This window comes from Octopus bimaculoides, chromosome 7 (assembly GCF_046866305.1).
Source record: "Octopus bimaculoides isolate indiv1 chromosome 7, ASM4686630v1, whole genome shotgun sequence".
Taxonomy (NCBI): Eukaryota; Metazoa; Mollusca; class Cephalopoda; order Octopoda; family Octopodidae; genus Octopus; species Octopus bimaculoides.
This window is the reverse complement of record NC_142934.1, coordinates 62652870-62670860: the sequence shown is the minus strand read 5'-3', so window position 1 is coordinate 62670860 and position 17991 is coordinate 62652870. Positions and strand designations below refer to the sequence as shown.

Genomic DNA, 17991 nt, shown 5'->3' with positions numbered 1-17991 from the left:
AGTCCCAGAATAACGAACACTGAATCTGAAAAATTAACCCTTTAGCATTTAAACCAGTCATATCCTGCCCAGATATTCTACCTGCTTTATGTTCAAACTGACCTGATCCAACCTCTCATACCTACCCTACACTGTCATTCTAAAAATAAACAATCATCTCATTGAAATCCCAAAGCCACAAGATGATAAATAATTAATTCAAAACAATGTGAATAAGCATAACATTTGACAGAGTAGTCTGAATGCTAAGCTCTACTTGAAACATTAAAAACATTGTGTATTTCCTCAACTCATGTCAACCTCTTTTTCATTGCTAGTGCACACCCCTATTAGTCTCCTCAAATTCTCATAATTGTACTGAATAAGCTGTGTCTAATTAAATATTCTGCTCAAATATGTAAGGAAATATTTGTAGTAAATTTGAATTGAAGGTCTATGAGGCAATATTCCTATACCTTAAGCACTCATCTATTTTACTTCTACCAGCCGTACTTATTTTGGGCTATGGCTATTATTAAAGACTTAATAATTTCTTTTCTTAGGTTTGGAATGATTTCATTAACCAATCAGAAGAAGAGCAGCAAAAAATCTTGCAAAAATCTAACAGTCGTAATTCACGCTACCAAAGGAGTAAGTCCGACCAGATTTTAAAAGACAAAGATTTGAATCAAGAGAATTGGGAAATTGTTCCTGATATGAGAACTGGTATGTATTAATTTAATTGATATATTGTTTTAACACTTTCTAAAAAAAGACTGTTTTTGATTCAGTAACAAACTACAAGACTTTCTCTAACGACCCACTTCTTTACAATTCTTTGCTTATTGTTTGGCTGGGTCCTGTCTCTTCTATCACAATTACTCCAGTCTCCCCTCTTCCAACCTAGTTCATTGTATATCTCTTTCATCTAAATTCACACTTCTCAACTGTCTGCCTTCCTCCCATCATTTCTTGTGCATCTTAGAATTTTTATTTATTTATTGATGATCATATGTCACAAGGTTACATTATTTAGCAACAAACACCATTTATGACACAATGTGGGTGCTATTTTCAGTACATTTACCTGACCTGCTAGAAATAGCAGCCAAATCTTCACATCACACTATCTTGGAAGAGAACAACACATTCAATAACATACTCCTATGCCTTTAAAAACAAGAAAAGATGGGATGGTCAAGGCTGGAATGCCTTAGATCATGACTCTGTTACAAGAACAAACATCATTTTAAGATAGAAAATCTGTTGTCATCATCATTTTGACACCCACTTTTCTATGATATTTCTATGATATCAATTGGCACAATAAGCTCAAATTCTCTGCAGCCAGTTCCAGTGAAGGAACACTTCTCAACACTGACTGAGTTTGTACAATCTCTATAAAATGTTCTCTCCACCAGAATCTTCAGTTATTTATAAATTGGCTGGATACAGGGATAACATGTTCTAATTACCATACTGCATTAACCTGTACATAGTTGTTTAACTTCCTAGAAACAGCAGTCACTTCTCTCTCAATTCACATGCTGCTGTGTTATTATTTTATATTGTCTTTCGTGTATATGATGGACAATGTAGTTGTTGTTATACAAAAAGACTGGATGGTCATAACTGGAATACCTTTGGTCATAAATTTGTTCAATCAGGGGTGACTTGGAGTTAAACCACAAAAACAACAGCCACATTGCTCTTGATGTTACCAAAAACAATATGGTCATGCCACTCATGGTATGTTCTTACACCTTCCTGACTACCTTCATTCTGTATGTGTTCTAGCAGAAGTCTTCAATGGTGCCAGAACAAATCTTGTTTACCACTCTATTAACAAGTCTATAAAGAAAATATTCGGTTGATGCATAATTATTGCAGCTTTTTTTTCAATAAATTTTACTCAACAAAAACAACATTTAACAAAAACATCTTTAAATGATTATTCCGGAGCATATTCACCATCTATTTCAATTTCTGTTTGGCGATTTGTTAAAATTTTTTGTTGAATAAAATTTATCGCAAAAAAGCTGCAATAATTATGCACCAACCTGATAATATACTGTTGTGCTTTTTGCTTATTTGTTTTGTTAGCTCCATTTTTGGAGCTATGTAAAAAGACACTTACCCAAGGTTCTGCATAGTTGAATTGAACTTAGACCCATGTTGTTGCTATGCAGACTTCTTAACCTCACCACCATACATGTGGTCATATAATAAATATATCTAGAAATATTTTAAAATGAGAAAAGGTGGTGAGCTGGTAAAATCATTAGCATGCCATTAAAATTTTTAGCGGCTTTTCCCGTCTTTATGTTCTGAGTTCAAATACCACAGAGGTCAACTTTGCCTTTCATCATTTCAGAGTCAATCATCATCATCATCATCATCATTTAACGTCCGCTTTCCATGCCAGAATGGGTTGGACGGTTTGACTGAGGACTGGTGAACCAGATGGCTACACCAGGCTCCAATCTGATTTGGCAGAGTTTCTACAGCTGGATGCCCTTCCTAACGCCAACCACTCCAAGAGTGTAGTGGGTACTTTTACGTGCCACGGGTACGAAGGCCAGTCAGGAGGTACTGGCAACGGTCATGCCCGAAATGGTGTATTTTACGTGCCACCTGCACAGGAGCCAGTCCAGCGGTACTGGCAACGAACTCACTTGAATGTCTTTTCACGTGCCCAAGTGCCAGGAAGGCAACGTTGGTAACGATCACGCTCAAATGGTGCTATTTACATGCCACCGGCACGGAAGCCAGACAGCTGGTCTGGCAACGATCATGCTCGGACGGTGCTCTTAGTGATCTACTGGTACAGGTGCCATCACGATTTTGCTTTCGGCACCTATAAGTACCAATTGAGCATGGGGGGTCATTCAACTTACACCTTCCCCCAAAATTGCTGGCCTTGTACCAAAATTTGAAACCCACGTTTTAAAGAGAAAACGCTAATAAAGCATTTACTATTATAGCATCAGTATTATTAATTTTTCTCTGTTCTCCATATAAAAACAGTTAGGTGCTACAGAGATTATTTTGTCATCATTGCTCTTGTTTAATCTACCGTGCACTTTTCATATTGATATGAGTTGAGCTACTTCAAGTCACTGCTGATATTGTCTATATAGCATAGCCTTTAACTGGTATTATTCACCTGGTGGCTAAGTATCTTCTTTGGTCATGCGTCTCTAGTCTTCACCATCTGATGATCTATTAAAGAAATTTCATAACTCTGGCAAGTCATTTCACATTGCTTTGAGTCAGGTAGTTCAGTAATTGGGATACTTTAAGTTATTTTGTATTTTCTGTATGAAATAACTTCCATAAATTTCACCTTTTGTTTAGAAACTTTGCTGCCCAATGCACTGAGCAGTGCAGGAAGACCTAAAAATAGTTTTAACATGACCAAAGACAGGCATCATCCATCTGGTAGCTGAGTACCTTCTTTGGACACTTGCCTCAAGTTTTTCACTTTCTGATAATCTAATAAAGTATTTTTTTTTTAAGCTCTGGCAAGTCATTTCTGGTTGAGTACTTGGCAGAATAGATAATTTCTGATCACAGCTCTCTTATTTTGAATGAGACAGTTTCTATGATTGGCATTAAGACCTGTATTTTTGCTAATAACCATGTGAGTAAGAGATGAATTTAATGAGACCTTTGGCAATATACTATGCTTGAGAAGACTTGTCAAGCGAAATGAGATTGTAGTCATGGCTGACACTGGTGTTACATAACTGGCACCTTTGCTGGTGGTACATAAAAAGCACCTGCTACACTCTTGGAGTGATTGGCGTTAGGAAGGAAATCCAGCTGTAGAAACTATACCAAATCAAATTGGAACCTGGTGCAGTTCCCTGGCTTAACAGTTTTCAGTCAAACTGTCCAACCCATGCCAGCGTGGAAAATGGACGTTAAATGATGAGGATTTGTCTTGAGAACATTCTCTATGCCCTGTTGTCATTGATAATTCTATTTCTTTTTCATTTAGCCCATCCAGCACATACTGCCGAACAGTGTTTTCAAAAACTTGATCGGAACATCAGAGCAACCTTGAAGCGACGTCATTTCCCTCAAGTAAGCCAATTCATAGTTTTCTTATATTTTTTTTTTTTTGTTTGGAGGGGGTGGCATTCATTTTCATAACCCATTAATAGTAAAATTATTTTACTTGTATTGATTCCTTTATACCGTTTAATCTTTCCTCTGGGTTTTCAGACTTCAATCTTATGTCTCTATTTTATCTCCGAGTAAATGTTAAAAGTTATCAAAATATCAAATTTAATTATTATCCTTAGTTTTTTTTGAAATTTTATGATAAAAATTTAAGTTTGTTACAAAACACATTTCTCATTGTTGAAAAATCTATCTCCTCAGGCATTTTTTTATGTGTTTGCACATAGAGATACAAATACAAATAAGGATGGTGAAAAAGTGTAAGTCTGAATAACAGAAAAGCTCAAATACAATGATTTTGTTTTTGTTTTAACTTAGGGATTATATTGCTTAAGAAAAAAATCCTTACCTGTTAAAAACTGAGATGGGAATTAATACATGAAGAAACATATAGGTGCAGGCATGGTTATATGATTAAGAAGTTTGCTTCCCAACCACATGATTTTGGGATTGGACCCACAACCATGATAGAGAAAGAGAAAGAGAGAGAGAGAGAGAGAGAGAGAGAGAGAGAGAGAGAGAGAGAGAGAGACTAACATAGTCAAACACCAGATTGGATATTTTATTGATTCTATTTTGAACTTAAATGTTGCCATAGTGGAAATATCATTTTATCCCCTTGGATCACTAAAATAGATAGCTGAAAGGTACCCAGTTCAGTTTAATTTATTATATAGCTATCTCCTTTTTACACAGATTGAACTTGTTTCTAATGAAATGATGTTAATGCTTTGTCATATTAACTGCTACAATTATTATAACAGTGTAAAATATTATATAAGAACACATTGAAATTCCTATTGTTTTGGAAGGATAAATCCCAAAGCAGATAGAACTGTAAACAATAGTGTGCAAGTATTGGTTCTGAAAACCCTTTGGATAAAAAAAAAAAATTAAAAAACGCCTGTCCCATGGGCAGCCTTTGACTTTTTCTATCAAAAAGGTTTTTAACCCAATATTTACATGCTATCATTTAGAGTTTTGTCTGCTTCAAGAGTCACTACTCCAAACAAAAAGTATTTCATTTTCCCAAGGTCTGTATATTCTTATGATGTCAGCAATTAAAATTCTTGGCTTTTCTTTTCTTGTGTATTTCTTCATAAAATTTTCCAAAATGCCAAAAAAAAAATTTTGGCAGACTCAAAAAAAGAAAAGAATGGTAAAATTATAATTTTTCTCTTTCTGTTTTAGGGCTTGCTATTGACCATTGAGGAAGATTTGATCTCCTTCTTCAAAGAGTGGCCAACTGCTGTTTACATATCCCAGCTTGCCAATAGCTTTGAAAGACTTCTCCTTCATGCTCTCTGCCAATATCTGGGCTTGAAATCAAAAAGTGAATATATATTTAAAAAAATTTTTTTACTTCGATGAGTAAGGCATGTGGCTTAGTGGTTAGGGTATTCAGCTCACAATCATAAGGTCATGAGTTCGATTCCTGGCAGGGCATTGTGTCCTTGAGCAAGACACTTTATTTGACATTGCTCCAGTCCACTCAGCTGGCAAAAATGAGTTGTACCTGTAATTTAAAGGGCCAGCCTTGTCACATTCTGTATTACTCTGAATCTCCCTGAGAACTATGTTAAGAGTACACATGTCTGTGGAGTACTCAGCCACTTGTACATTAATTTCACAAGCAGGTCATTCCATTGATCAGATCAACTGGAACTCATGTCATCATAATCAATAGAGTGCCTGTTTAAGAGTAATTTAATACAGTTTCACCTTATAGACCCAATTTAATGCAGTATGAATGCCAGGTGCTGGCATGGCTGTGTCGTTAAGAAGTTTGCATCCCAACGACATGGTCTCATGTTCAGTCCCACTGTGTGGAACCTTGGGCGTCTTCTACTTTAACCCCAATCTGATCATTGGTAGACAGAAACTGAAAGAAGCTTGTTGTATAAGCAGCCAATACTCTTTGTAAAGTAGTTGGCAGTAAGAAAGGCATCAAGTTGTAGAGACCATGCCAAAACAGACATTAAACTCAGACTCTATCAAACCATGCAACCTGTGCCAGCGTAAACACAGATGCTAAATGATGTTGCTGCTGCTGAATATATATTTTGTCTCACAAGTTACCTGGTGACCTTGCTTTTGCTGGTGCCATGTAAAAAGCACCCAGTCAACACTGTAAAGTGGTTGGCGTTAGGAAGAGCACCCAGCTGTAAAAGCTATGCCAAAGCAGACCTTGCCAGTGTTCTGATGCCATGCGAAAAGTATTCAGTCCACTTTGTAAAGTAGGTGTTGTTGGGATGAGCATTCCACCATAAAAACCCATGCAAAAATAGATAGTGGAACTTGGGTGCAGCCTCCTGGTTTACCAGCTCTTGCAAAACTGTCCAATCCAAAGATGAATGTTAGATGATGATGATGATGGTGGTGGTGGTAGTGGTGGTGGTGGTGGCAGTGGTGGCAGCGGTGTCCGATCCAAAGATGAATGTTTGATGTGGATAGATGGATATATATATATATATATATATATATATGTGTGTGTGTGTGTGTGTATAGCAAATTTAATTTAGAAATTGTAACATCGGTGTTTACAAATGCTGTTGGAAGTGTCCATCCAGATAAGTCAAGGTCATTTATAAACCATGTAATCAGTGACCAGTCAGATACAAGCTGTCCAGCAGATTATAGAATTCTAGGAGATGAAAGCTAAGCTACTTAAATATGTTATGTTACTTTTTTTGTATATGTATTTAGAGAAAATGTGTCAAGATGAGTTCTATGAAATATGTAGAAATTTACTAATCTTGGTAAAAAGTATTGGAATTATGAGTGATTTTTGTCTTAGAATTGTATTTTAAAATTGTAATTTATAATTAAAAGCTTGAAATTGTAGTTTAGAAATGGTAAAAGGATTGTTTAGAAATACTGTTGGAAGTGTCTTGTCTATGAGCAACCACATTTTATCTCTCTCATCCCTTCCTCTGCTTACATAGTGGAAGTAACTTAGTTCTCCTGTAACTAAGAGTTCACTGGCTGTACTCAAGAAGAACCGTACCCTACAACAACAGAAGTGTTAAGGTGAATCCTGCTGGTGGTGTAAAGCACTCATGGCGGTTCCACGTAAAAGTGCCCATGCGATGCCACATAAAAGTGCCTCTGCAGTGCCATGTAAAAGCACATGTGCAGTGCCACGGGAAAGCACCCTTGTGGTGTCACATTACAGCGCTTGTGCAGTGCTATGTAAAAGTGCTTGTGCAGTGCCACATAAAAGTGTCCATGCAGTGCTGCGTAAAGCACCTGTGCAATGCCATGTAAAAGCACCCAGCACACTCTGTAAAGTGGTTAGTGTTAGGAAGGGCATCCAGCTGTAGAAACCATGCTAAATCAGACTGGAGTCTGAGGCAGCTCTCCAGCTTGTCAGCTCTGGTCGAACTGTCCAACCTATGCCAGCATGGACAAAGGATGTTAAATGATGATGATGATGATGCAAATCCAAAGACTCATTGGGCATAGCTCTCCTAAGGTGACAGTTTCTCCGAATGAGAGCATCAAGCTGTGAAAGTATACCAAAAATGAGGAAAACTGAACTCTATATATTGTAGCACATAGAATTCATTTAGTAGTGCAGTTACTCTGAGTAAAAACCAATACAGAGTAGAAGGTACTGTTTAGTCTTGCCACAGACACACTCTATGGTGCTGGAGACACAATAAAATGCACCCAGTCCATACTGAAAAGTGTCTGGTCATATGAAGGGCATAGAGGCATGGATACTATGCCAAGAATGGAACATTTAGCTGAGATGAACTCTACAAACCTCATCGTATGCGACCCATCTAGGAGGAGTATTTCCAAATAGGAACAGCTGCAGGATGGAAACTCTAGTAAAAAGGGGATTTATGAGGGTGGAAACCTCACAGACTGTAATTCTCTGAGTAGATATATCTATAGATCAGAAATCAAACAATTACTCTTTTACTTGTTTCAGTCATTTGACTGCGGCTATGCTGGAGCACCGCCTTTAGTCGAGCAAATTGACCCCAGGACTTATTCTTTGTAAGCCTAGTACTTATTCTATCCGTCTCTTTTGCCGAACTGTTAAGTTATGGGGACAAACACACCAGCATCAGTTGTCAAGCAATGTTGGGGGGGACAAACACAGACACACAAACATATACGCACACATACATATATATATATACATATATACGACAGGCTTCTTTCAGTTTCTGTCAACCAAATCCACTCACAAGGCTTTGGTCGACCCGAGGCTATAGTAGAAGACACTTGCCCAAGTTGCCACGCAATTATGTAAAAAAAAAAAAGAAGACGACGAAAGAAAAAAACCATTCTATTTATATCTAATTAAATTTATGCTTTTTACTTGATAATTTATTTTTTACCATTTAAAATCTAGGTTTCGAAGAAGAAGGCATCAGGAGAATTGAAGTGGAAAATTCCAAGGACTACTTCAGGCCTCCAAATGTTCTACTGAGCCAGTATATTCAGAAAAACCAGTGATTCTACAAGCATCATCTTTTATTTTGAAGATAGATAGATAAACAGAAACTCAGCTAGTTGCCTTTTTCCAATCTATGTTTTACCATCTTTCTACTAACTTCTCTCTAATATGAGTCTTTATTTTTATTTGTCTCATTGCTTATTTTGTGAAATAAGGAATATTTTATTACTAATTATTTTTAATTTGTATCAATAATTATCTCCAAATATTAACTAAAAAAAATTTTGATTGACAGCTTTCAAATTTTCAAACATTTATAAAAAGTGTTGTGAAATTTTTATAGTAAAACCTGGCTGGATGTCAATTTTTTTTTTAAATGGAAAGTTTTATTTCTATTCTCTATTTCCTAAACCAATTCTCTTTCACTTTTATATTCTAATAAAAAATATTTTAACATAACTTATAATAAAATCAACTGAATTTGTTGCTGTTGTTTAATGATATTCTAAAAAGCTTTAAGAATAATTCATTTATTTTTGAGTGTTAGTTTATGGCATGTTAACTTCTTTCAAAGTTAGCTTCAGTTCATGAGAAGGGTTCTTGAAGAAAACTGCTCAGTAAATTTTTTTGATCTCTGGCTTATGTAAATATCTGTTTGTTTGGGTTTTTGAAAAAAAATATTATTGTATTTTGAGAATTTTCTTGCTGTCAGGCATGTATTTCTTTTTATCTTTCTATTTACCACATATATCACAGTAACAGTGTGTATGTCTAAAATGTTATCTACAAGAGGTACATCAACCCACAAACACATATAGTTGTCTACATCTACAACTATAAGTACTTGCTTTTTGGCTGTTGGTTTCTACTGACTTCCAAATGAATTACTTGTTTTTACATCCTTTTTAAACCATACATAGCATAATTCTTATTTATGATATTGATAAAAAAATATATAATAATTTGATAATCTATAAATAAAAAATATCAGTTCACTTTTTAAAAATAAAAGTCTACTCTTATTTATCTAAAAATAATAAACTAACATTTACAATTTTTTGCTTATATTCCATCCAAGTATTTTAAAACTTGTATATGGAACTATATATGTATAAATATATATATATATATATATGTGTCTTGTTGGACTCAGTTTGGTCTGATCATCACCTCATAAGTCAATAAAATACCAGTAATATACAGGGAGTCTATTCAATCAATCAATTATTACTCTCCTTTTAAAAAATAAATTGCATATGTGGCGAGTCAAAAGACATCAGCATTTGAAAATGGATAAGAATTATCATGTTTAAATATTTTTCTTTGTTAGCTTTTCATGTGTTGCTTACATGTTACTTCTTGTTATTTTGTATAAAATCAAATTTCTTCTCGATGTTATTAACATACTGATTGTTGTCAAACACTGTTTTGTCAGATACTTTGTAAAGTACTTGAAGCAAGCTGATGTATGTGTTTTTCAATAATTGTCTAATAATTAAGGCTTCATTTTTAATTAGTAGCCCAAAGTATATGAATGTTGAACACATGTAGAACACATTTTTTTTTAAATCACCTTTTAAAATTTTTTAAAATTTCATTTACTTCTCCAGCCACAATCAAATTCTAGCCTGCAGCTCGAAATCACTGGCAAAGACTTACTAATGTAAAGTTTTTAAAAGTCTATGCTGTTTATATATATATATATATATATATATATATATATATATATATATATATATATATATATATGTAGGAAGACACTGCACAAAAGATACGAAAGTCTATGGTGTTGCATAGTTATCACACTATACACTTTGAACCAGCGATTCCTTTGTTCTGTCTCTGATTACAAATCAATTATTAGTTTGGTTTTTATTAGCTCCAATTGCAGATATATGACAAATACCTCAATAATAACAGTATCTGTTTGTAATGACTGTGGTTGCTCTGACTGGAGAAATAGTTTTCTGTCTTCTATTACCTGAAGCAGTTCTAGCTTTGTATGCTAATGTTTTAGACATTAAGTTCCCCTCTGGGCCTTTTGAGAGCAGGAAAGGTTAACAGTGTCTCCCAAGTTTCATCATGAATTGGCTTCCCCAGACAGTCTGAGGAAGTCACTTCATGGCAAAGCTTTGAAGTTACTGTCAAATGTTCCCTTGTAAAAAAATATTTTTATGTCTTTCTTTAAATGCATTGAGTAATCCTTCAGTTAATGCTTAACTGATTATGAATAAAGAAAAAACACTAAGGACGGACACACACACACACACACACACAAACATTTTAACTAAGCAGAATATGGTAATTCAGTTGTAATAAATACTTATCCTTTTAAATATTGCAAGAAAAAAATACCTCTCTGGAATTTAGTCTCTTTTCCATGTGTTGTCAGAACTTTCATTAAAAGGCTCTGCCTAAGACAGCAAAGTTATCTTCTCTTCTCACCTTACAAATTATTCAACTTCCTGAATTTTATTGAACTGATCTTTTTCCATGCAGAGAAAAAGACTTTTACTTTCTTCTGGCTCTAGAGCTTGGCATTGTTTATTTACATTGTAAGAGGCTAGAACCTTTTGAGTTTTGGTAAAAGCTGTCGAAAATATCCATTCTGCTGGAGTTAATAAAGCTAATTTATATCTGTTCATCACCACAGTGATCAGAAATATGAGAAATAATTAGGATATTACTGGCTTCTTATTTCTATTAAAATGTCAATAATAGAATCCCCAAATCATTTCTATCTTATTATAAAATGATCATCTTTTTGCTTTCATAGTTTTAAACTTATGCTAATAGGTATAATTAATTTTTAACTATAATTAGTTTTAAGATTATGCTAATAATTGTTTTGCCTTGCACTTACAAAGCTTAAGTTCATTTTCTTTTATAAATAAGGGTTAATAAAAGGAAGGGCATCTGGCTGTAAAACAATACCTCAGAAATATATTCATCTAACCCATGCTAGCCTGAAAATATGGACATAAAAATCAACAAACATTGGGAAGGAGGGACAGTATCCACAACCTTTGCATGTGCTACCATATTGGTGAGATTCATGCAGTATATGCTTTATTCAAGCATGTGCAAAACAAAGGTGATCTGGGAGGGAACTGGGATTGGTGTTCAGAACGAAGTAGATTCTGCTTTAAAGGCACTCAAAGACTAGGTAATTGTATTTCAGTCTACCACTCAAGAGAGTGAAAATAGCATAAATCATATTCTTGGAATCTATAATTAATTCTGGTGTTTTGAGAAACGCGAACAAAAAGTTATACCTCTCTGGAATAAAATAACCAGTTGCCTAATGTATGTCTTTACAGGAGAGGGTTTTATTCTTAGTCAAAAGTTTACATGTATTTATAGGAATATTATATCTTCAAATATTTGTAAACTATGGGGTTTAGTCATAAACAACACATTGAACTGCTCAACAGGAATTATGAATTTGCATCTCTTGTTGACCAGGCGACAATGGTATTTATTAAAATAAAAGGGCATTGTCATTCCTTCCTAACCTACCTTTTTTAATGAAACATTGCTAAATTGCTTACTGAGAGTTGATATCACAACTGGAATGTGTCAGTATTCATTTAGAAATTATTCAGAAGGATTTTGGACATAGACATGATACCTTTACAAAACAAGATAGCATATTTTGATTTCATGCATAGCCAAACTGTTGATTCCGATTCTCCAAAACATTATATATATAATGAGAAGCATAAAAGCATAAATTTCACACAGTTCATAAGTTGCCTGTCCCAGCTTTTTCAATGGCATAAAATACATAATTCATTTGAAAGTAATGTGTTATCCACATCTTCAGGAGAGAAAAAAATGATATATATTTATCATCTGATTATATTTCATTTTGTACAATCAATAACCTAAATCATTAAAGTATTTTACCAAACACACCTTCCATGCCAATAAAAAAAGTTCATATTACTGAATCATTTGAAATAGCTCTTTGTCCCTATATTTTCTATTTCCCATTACTTTCTCTAACAAATTAGTTAATAGATATCGGCATTAATATTAATTTTTCATAAATATCCTGGTTGTGAATTGGGAGAGTTAACTTTATCTGTGGTAACTTTTGATAATTTCACAGTGTTTCTAGAACCCATACCCATTCTGAATTCAATAAATTCTTACCAGAATTGATTCCCTCAGCTTTTTGGTTGGGGTGTGAGGTGGGAAACGGCTATGAGCTTAGATTCTATTAACTCTACTCTCTTTTAAAACGCAAAACACCTTGTACCATGGCAAAAGATATCATCATCTATTTCATATTTATTTATTTATTTCTACAGTACATTTCCCTAAATGTTCTGATCCATTATTTTCAGGAATCAATGGTTCTATAAAATATAGAATGGAAATAATAAAAAAACAAAAACAAAAACAAAACAAACAAACAATGAATTAAATGTTTCTTCCTATATGGCTAATGTTAAGTTAAAGAACCATAATGTTTTACTGTTCTTTAATTTAAACAAATTGCCTTGGCTAGAATTATTTCAAGATTACTTCAGAATGATTATGGATTAATCTTGAAATGACTACTGGAATTCTTTGAGTCTGCAGGGAAAAAAAAAAAAATTAAACCAACTATATTGTTGTATTTTGTTGTCTGTTGTGTGTCTATTAATTAAAAAAATTTTTTTTTTTTTTATACATGTGTCATCTTTTTCATTAATAAAGAGGAGAAAATACTTTCCCAAGAATTTCTACCTCTCTTCTTCCTCCTCATCATCAGACATGTCTATCTACCTCTTTAGTGTCTCAGAAATTCCAACCCTTAGTCCCCGGTAGGATTAAATAGATGATTATATAGTGTAATAATCTGGTCTGGACAAATGATTTTATTGCCTCACACCCACAGACACACAAAATACTTCTTTGGAAGTTTTACATACCTATTTAGTTTTACTATGACCAGATTACTTAGTTTGTATTTTCATTGTGATATATATATATATTCATATATATATAGAGAGATTTATATATGTATATATATATATTTTTTATATATATTCATATATATATATTATATATATATATATATTCATTTATATATATATCTATATATACATTTTTTATATATATTCATATATATATATAGTTATATATTTATATATATATATATATCTATGAATGTATGAAATATAATGGTTAGCTGTAATCATTCCTGTGTCTTAAATAAAATGTCATTAAATTTTTTGTGTTATTACTGAGTCTTGTTTTTTTTTTTTTTTTGCTTTTAATTGCATTATTTCCCTTAGCATCATATTTCCCACTTTTGACCGATGGTTTGAACATCATCATCATCATTGTTGCTTTTTGTTAACTGTTTATGCTGGCATGAATTGGACAGGTTTGCTAACCTAAACAAGTTGATGGTGGGGATGGGCAGAAACCTTGTCTCGCTCATGTTTCAGTTTGGCTGGATGGCTTTCCTCACACCAACCACTTTACAGTATATACTGGGTGTGTTTTTCATGACACCAGCACTAGAAACATAGTCATGTTCTCGACATGACAAAAAGGACCTTGCAACTTTTTGTTCCTGCTCAATTGTCTTCCTCTTTGCAGAGTGATAAGCTTACAGAGTGATACAGGCATGAATGATAGTGATTAGCAGGATGTATGATAAGAAGTGGAGTGATAGAAGTACCCAATATTTTGAGGTAGGAACAATTATACTGCGTAACAAAATTTTTAATTTTCTTTTGTCTTAGGTCAGTAAGTGCTATTTCCTATTTGCTTCTATCTGGAAATCAAAGGAAATGACTGTTATTCCCTTCAAACTTTGCCTTTATGACCTGGATATCAATGTTTTTAAACTGACCTATTTTCCATTACATTTCAGTGTCCCTTAGTGACTGACTGTGCATCTCTGATCATGAGTAGGAGTAGTAGTGGATGAGCATCATAGCCATGTGTTGAGAGGGATTCTTTGGGGTTTGAATAAATGTAACAAAATCAAAGTTTGAAGGAAATATTAGCCATTTTTCATCCTTTCTAGGGGTAAGCAAATAGGAAATAGCAATTGCTACCCAAGGACAAAGATTGTGTTACAGTGTTATTTGAGGCAATATGACTGAGATTGGCAGAAGTCTATGTGACCCAAGAGACAGAACAATGACAGAGGTCCAGGATGTTGCTCTTTTACTTGTTTCAGTCATTTGACTGCGGCCATGCTGGAGCACCGCCTTTAGTCGAGCAAATTGACCCCAGGACTTATTCTTTGTAAGCCTAGTACTTATTCTATCAGTCTCTTTTTGCTGAACCGCTAAGTTACGGGGATGTAAACACACCAGCATCGGTTGTCAAGCGATGGTGGGGGGACAAACACAGACACACAAACACACATACATATATATGACGGGCTTCTTTCAGTTTCCGTCTACCAAATCCACTCACAAGGCATTGGTCGGCCTGAGGCTATAGTAGAAGACACTTGCCGAAGTTGCCACGCAGTGGGACTGAACCCAGAACCATGTGGTTGGTAAGCAAGCTACTTACCAAATAGCCACTCCTGTTGCACACATTTGGAATTTCTTTCTTTACCTGGCAGGCTATAATAACTAAATAGCTTTGCAACTTTTGCTTCCTAACCACATGGTTCCGGGTTCAGTCCACTGCATGACACCTTGGACAAGTGTCTTTTACTATAGCCTCAGTTTGACCAAAACCTTGTGACTGAATTTGATAGACAGAAACTAGAAGCTTGTCATATATATGTGTGTGTGTGTGTGTGTATGCGTCTTTGTATCTTGTGTTTGTCCCCCATCACTGCTTGACATTCGGTGTTGGTGCGTTTACATCCTGTAACTTAGCGGTTTGGCAAAAGAGGAAAATAGAATAAGTAACAGGTATAATAACATTAATAAGTCCTGGGGCCGATTTGTTGACTAAAATTTCTGAAGGCAATGCCCCAGCATGGCCGCAGTATAATGACTAAAAGAAGTAAAAAATATTGAGTTTACATAGTATAAATTAGGAAGATAAGCTACTCAAATATTCTGGTCAATGACGGAGTTTCTGTGTGATCATTTAACAAACTGGAGATTAGAGTAAATTCTCCGTCAAGTCACATTCCACCATATCAAAACAAGAGTGAAGGCTCGGGATACTTTTAAAGAGGCGGGTTATTCATGGACGGAACGCCTTTTAATTGGAGGGCTGCTCGATTTGGGGTGAAACAACTCAAAAATATTTTTAAAGAGTTCTCTCCCTTGAATATGTTATGCTTCTAGCTAATGGACTTCTGTCTTTTGTTTTTGTCATTAAACTGTGTCCATGCTGGGGAATTGCATAAAGGGTTTTTTAGTCGATCAAATCGACTCCGGGATTTTTTTTTTTTAAAGCCTAGTACTTATTCTACCTCTCTCTTTTGCCTTACCACTAAGTTACGGGAACGTAAACACACCCACACCAGTTGTCAAAGGGTGGGTGGAAACACAGATATATGCATATATATATATATATATATATATATATATATATATATATATACGACAAGCGTCTTTCAGTTTCCATCTACTAAATCCACCCACAAGGTTTTAGTTGGTCTGAGGCTATAGTAGAGGCACTTGCCCATGATGTCATGCATTGGGACTGAACCCAGAACCATGTGGTTGGGAAGCAAGCATCTTATTTCTTTATTGCCCACAAGGGGACAAACAAGGACAGACAAAGGGATCGAGTCGATTACACCTACCCCAGTGCGTAACTGGTACTTAATTTATCGACCCCCAAAAGGATGAAAAGCAAAGTCGACCTCAGTAGAATTTGAACTCAGAACGTAACAGCAGACGAAATACCGCTAAGCATTTCGCCCGGCGTGCTAATGTTTCTGCCAGCTTGCAAGCTTCATACCATACAGCCACACCTGTGCCTAATTTTTAAAAGAAATATTATGTAGTGTCTATAACCTTCACAGATATTCTGTGAAATTAATGTGGTTGGTGTTTCGCTTTAACATCTGTAAGACAAACTCTGTAGGGAAAAATGGGCTCAAAAGAATTCCGGAGTAATGAGACAAACATTTGCTGGTCAGTTGTGTGTGTGTGCATGAAGGTATGTGGCTTAGTGGTTAAAGTGTTTTACTTGTGATTGCAAAGTTATGGTTTAAATACGCTGTGTTCTTATGTGAAACACTTTATTTAATGCTGTTCAAATCCACTCGGCTATAAATGAGTAATCCGGTGATGAATCGGTTGCCCGTTTAGAGGAAATATTGTGATTTCGGTCTCTTATACGTCTGAAATAAATGGGTAACTGGCACTCTGAGCATTAGGACAAAGTGTATTAGGTAGACGGAACCTAAAAGAAAACATCATGTGTGTGTGTGTGAGAGAGAGAATGTGTGTGTATGTGCATGTGCATGCGTTTGTGTATGTGTGTGTTTGCATGTATTTGTATGTATGTGTGTGAGTGCATGTGTGTGTGTATATGTGTGAGTGCATGTGTGTGTGCACGTGTGTGTGTGTGTGTGTGTGTGTGTGTGTTTACATTTGCACTGTATGAATATCATGAGCTATGAATGCTGTTGTCTCATCTCCTGTCAACATATCACCCATATGGTTCATGCCTTCAAAGATGTATGAAATAAGAGATCCCTACTTGAAAAGCAGATAAGGATTGGGAACAGGATAGACATCCAGCTGTAAAACTATATCTCAATAATACATTCATCTAACCCATGCTAGCATGGAAAAATGGACTGAAAACAAACAAATGAAATTTATTATGTGATAATGTAATATTTCCTGAAATTGTGATGTGTTTATTTTTAAACACATCAATGCAGACATCACTGAGTGTTATGTTTAGGAACGCCAAAAAATTTTACCATTAGCACAGATGGTAAGATATTGGGTGGATTAAACTACATAGGCGCAGGAGTGGCTGTGTGGTAAGTAGCTTGCTTACCAACCACACAGTTCTGGGTTCAGTCCCACTGTGTGGCACTTTGGGCAAGTGTCTTCTACAATAGCCTCGGGCCGACCAAAATCTTGTGAGTCGATTTGGTAGACGGAAACTGAAAGAAGCCCGTCATATATATGTATATGTATATATATATATGTGTGTTTGTGTGTCTGTGTTTGTCCCCCCCAAAATCGCTTGACAACTGATGCTGCTCTGTTTACATCCCCGTAACTTAGCAGTTCGGCAAAAGAGACTGATAGAATAAGTCCTGGGGTCGATTTGCTCGACTAAAGGTAGTGCTCCAGCATGGCCGCAGTCAAATGACTGAAACAAGTAAAAGAGTAAAAGAGTACTATTTTGTTACTATTTTTTAATATCCATTTTTTCCTCCTAATCTAGTATGAATTAGATTGATCTATTACATTATTCCTATATTACTATCCTGCAATAGTACACATATGAAGTTATGT

At 35.1% G+C, this 17991-nt stretch overlaps 1 protein-coding gene across 1 annotated transcript in view; it reads left to right on the top strand.

Annotated features, from left to right (window-relative positions):
* Positions 1-12994, top strand: part of LOC106874654 (R3H domain-containing protein 4) — a 35872-nt gene extending 22878 nt beyond the window's left edge. Inside the window, exons 4-7 of the mRNA XM_014922447.3 lie at positions 543-705; positions 3983-4068; positions 5359-5500; positions 8537-12994. Of these exons, the coding sequence (XP_014777933.1) occupies positions 543-705; positions 3983-4068; positions 5359-5500; positions 8537-8640 (495 nt within the window). The 3' untranslated portion in view covers positions 8641-12994. The remainder of the gene's footprint in view (positions 1-542; positions 706-3982; positions 4069-5358; positions 5501-8536) is intronic.
* Positions 12995-17991: the final 4997 nt, after the last annotated feature.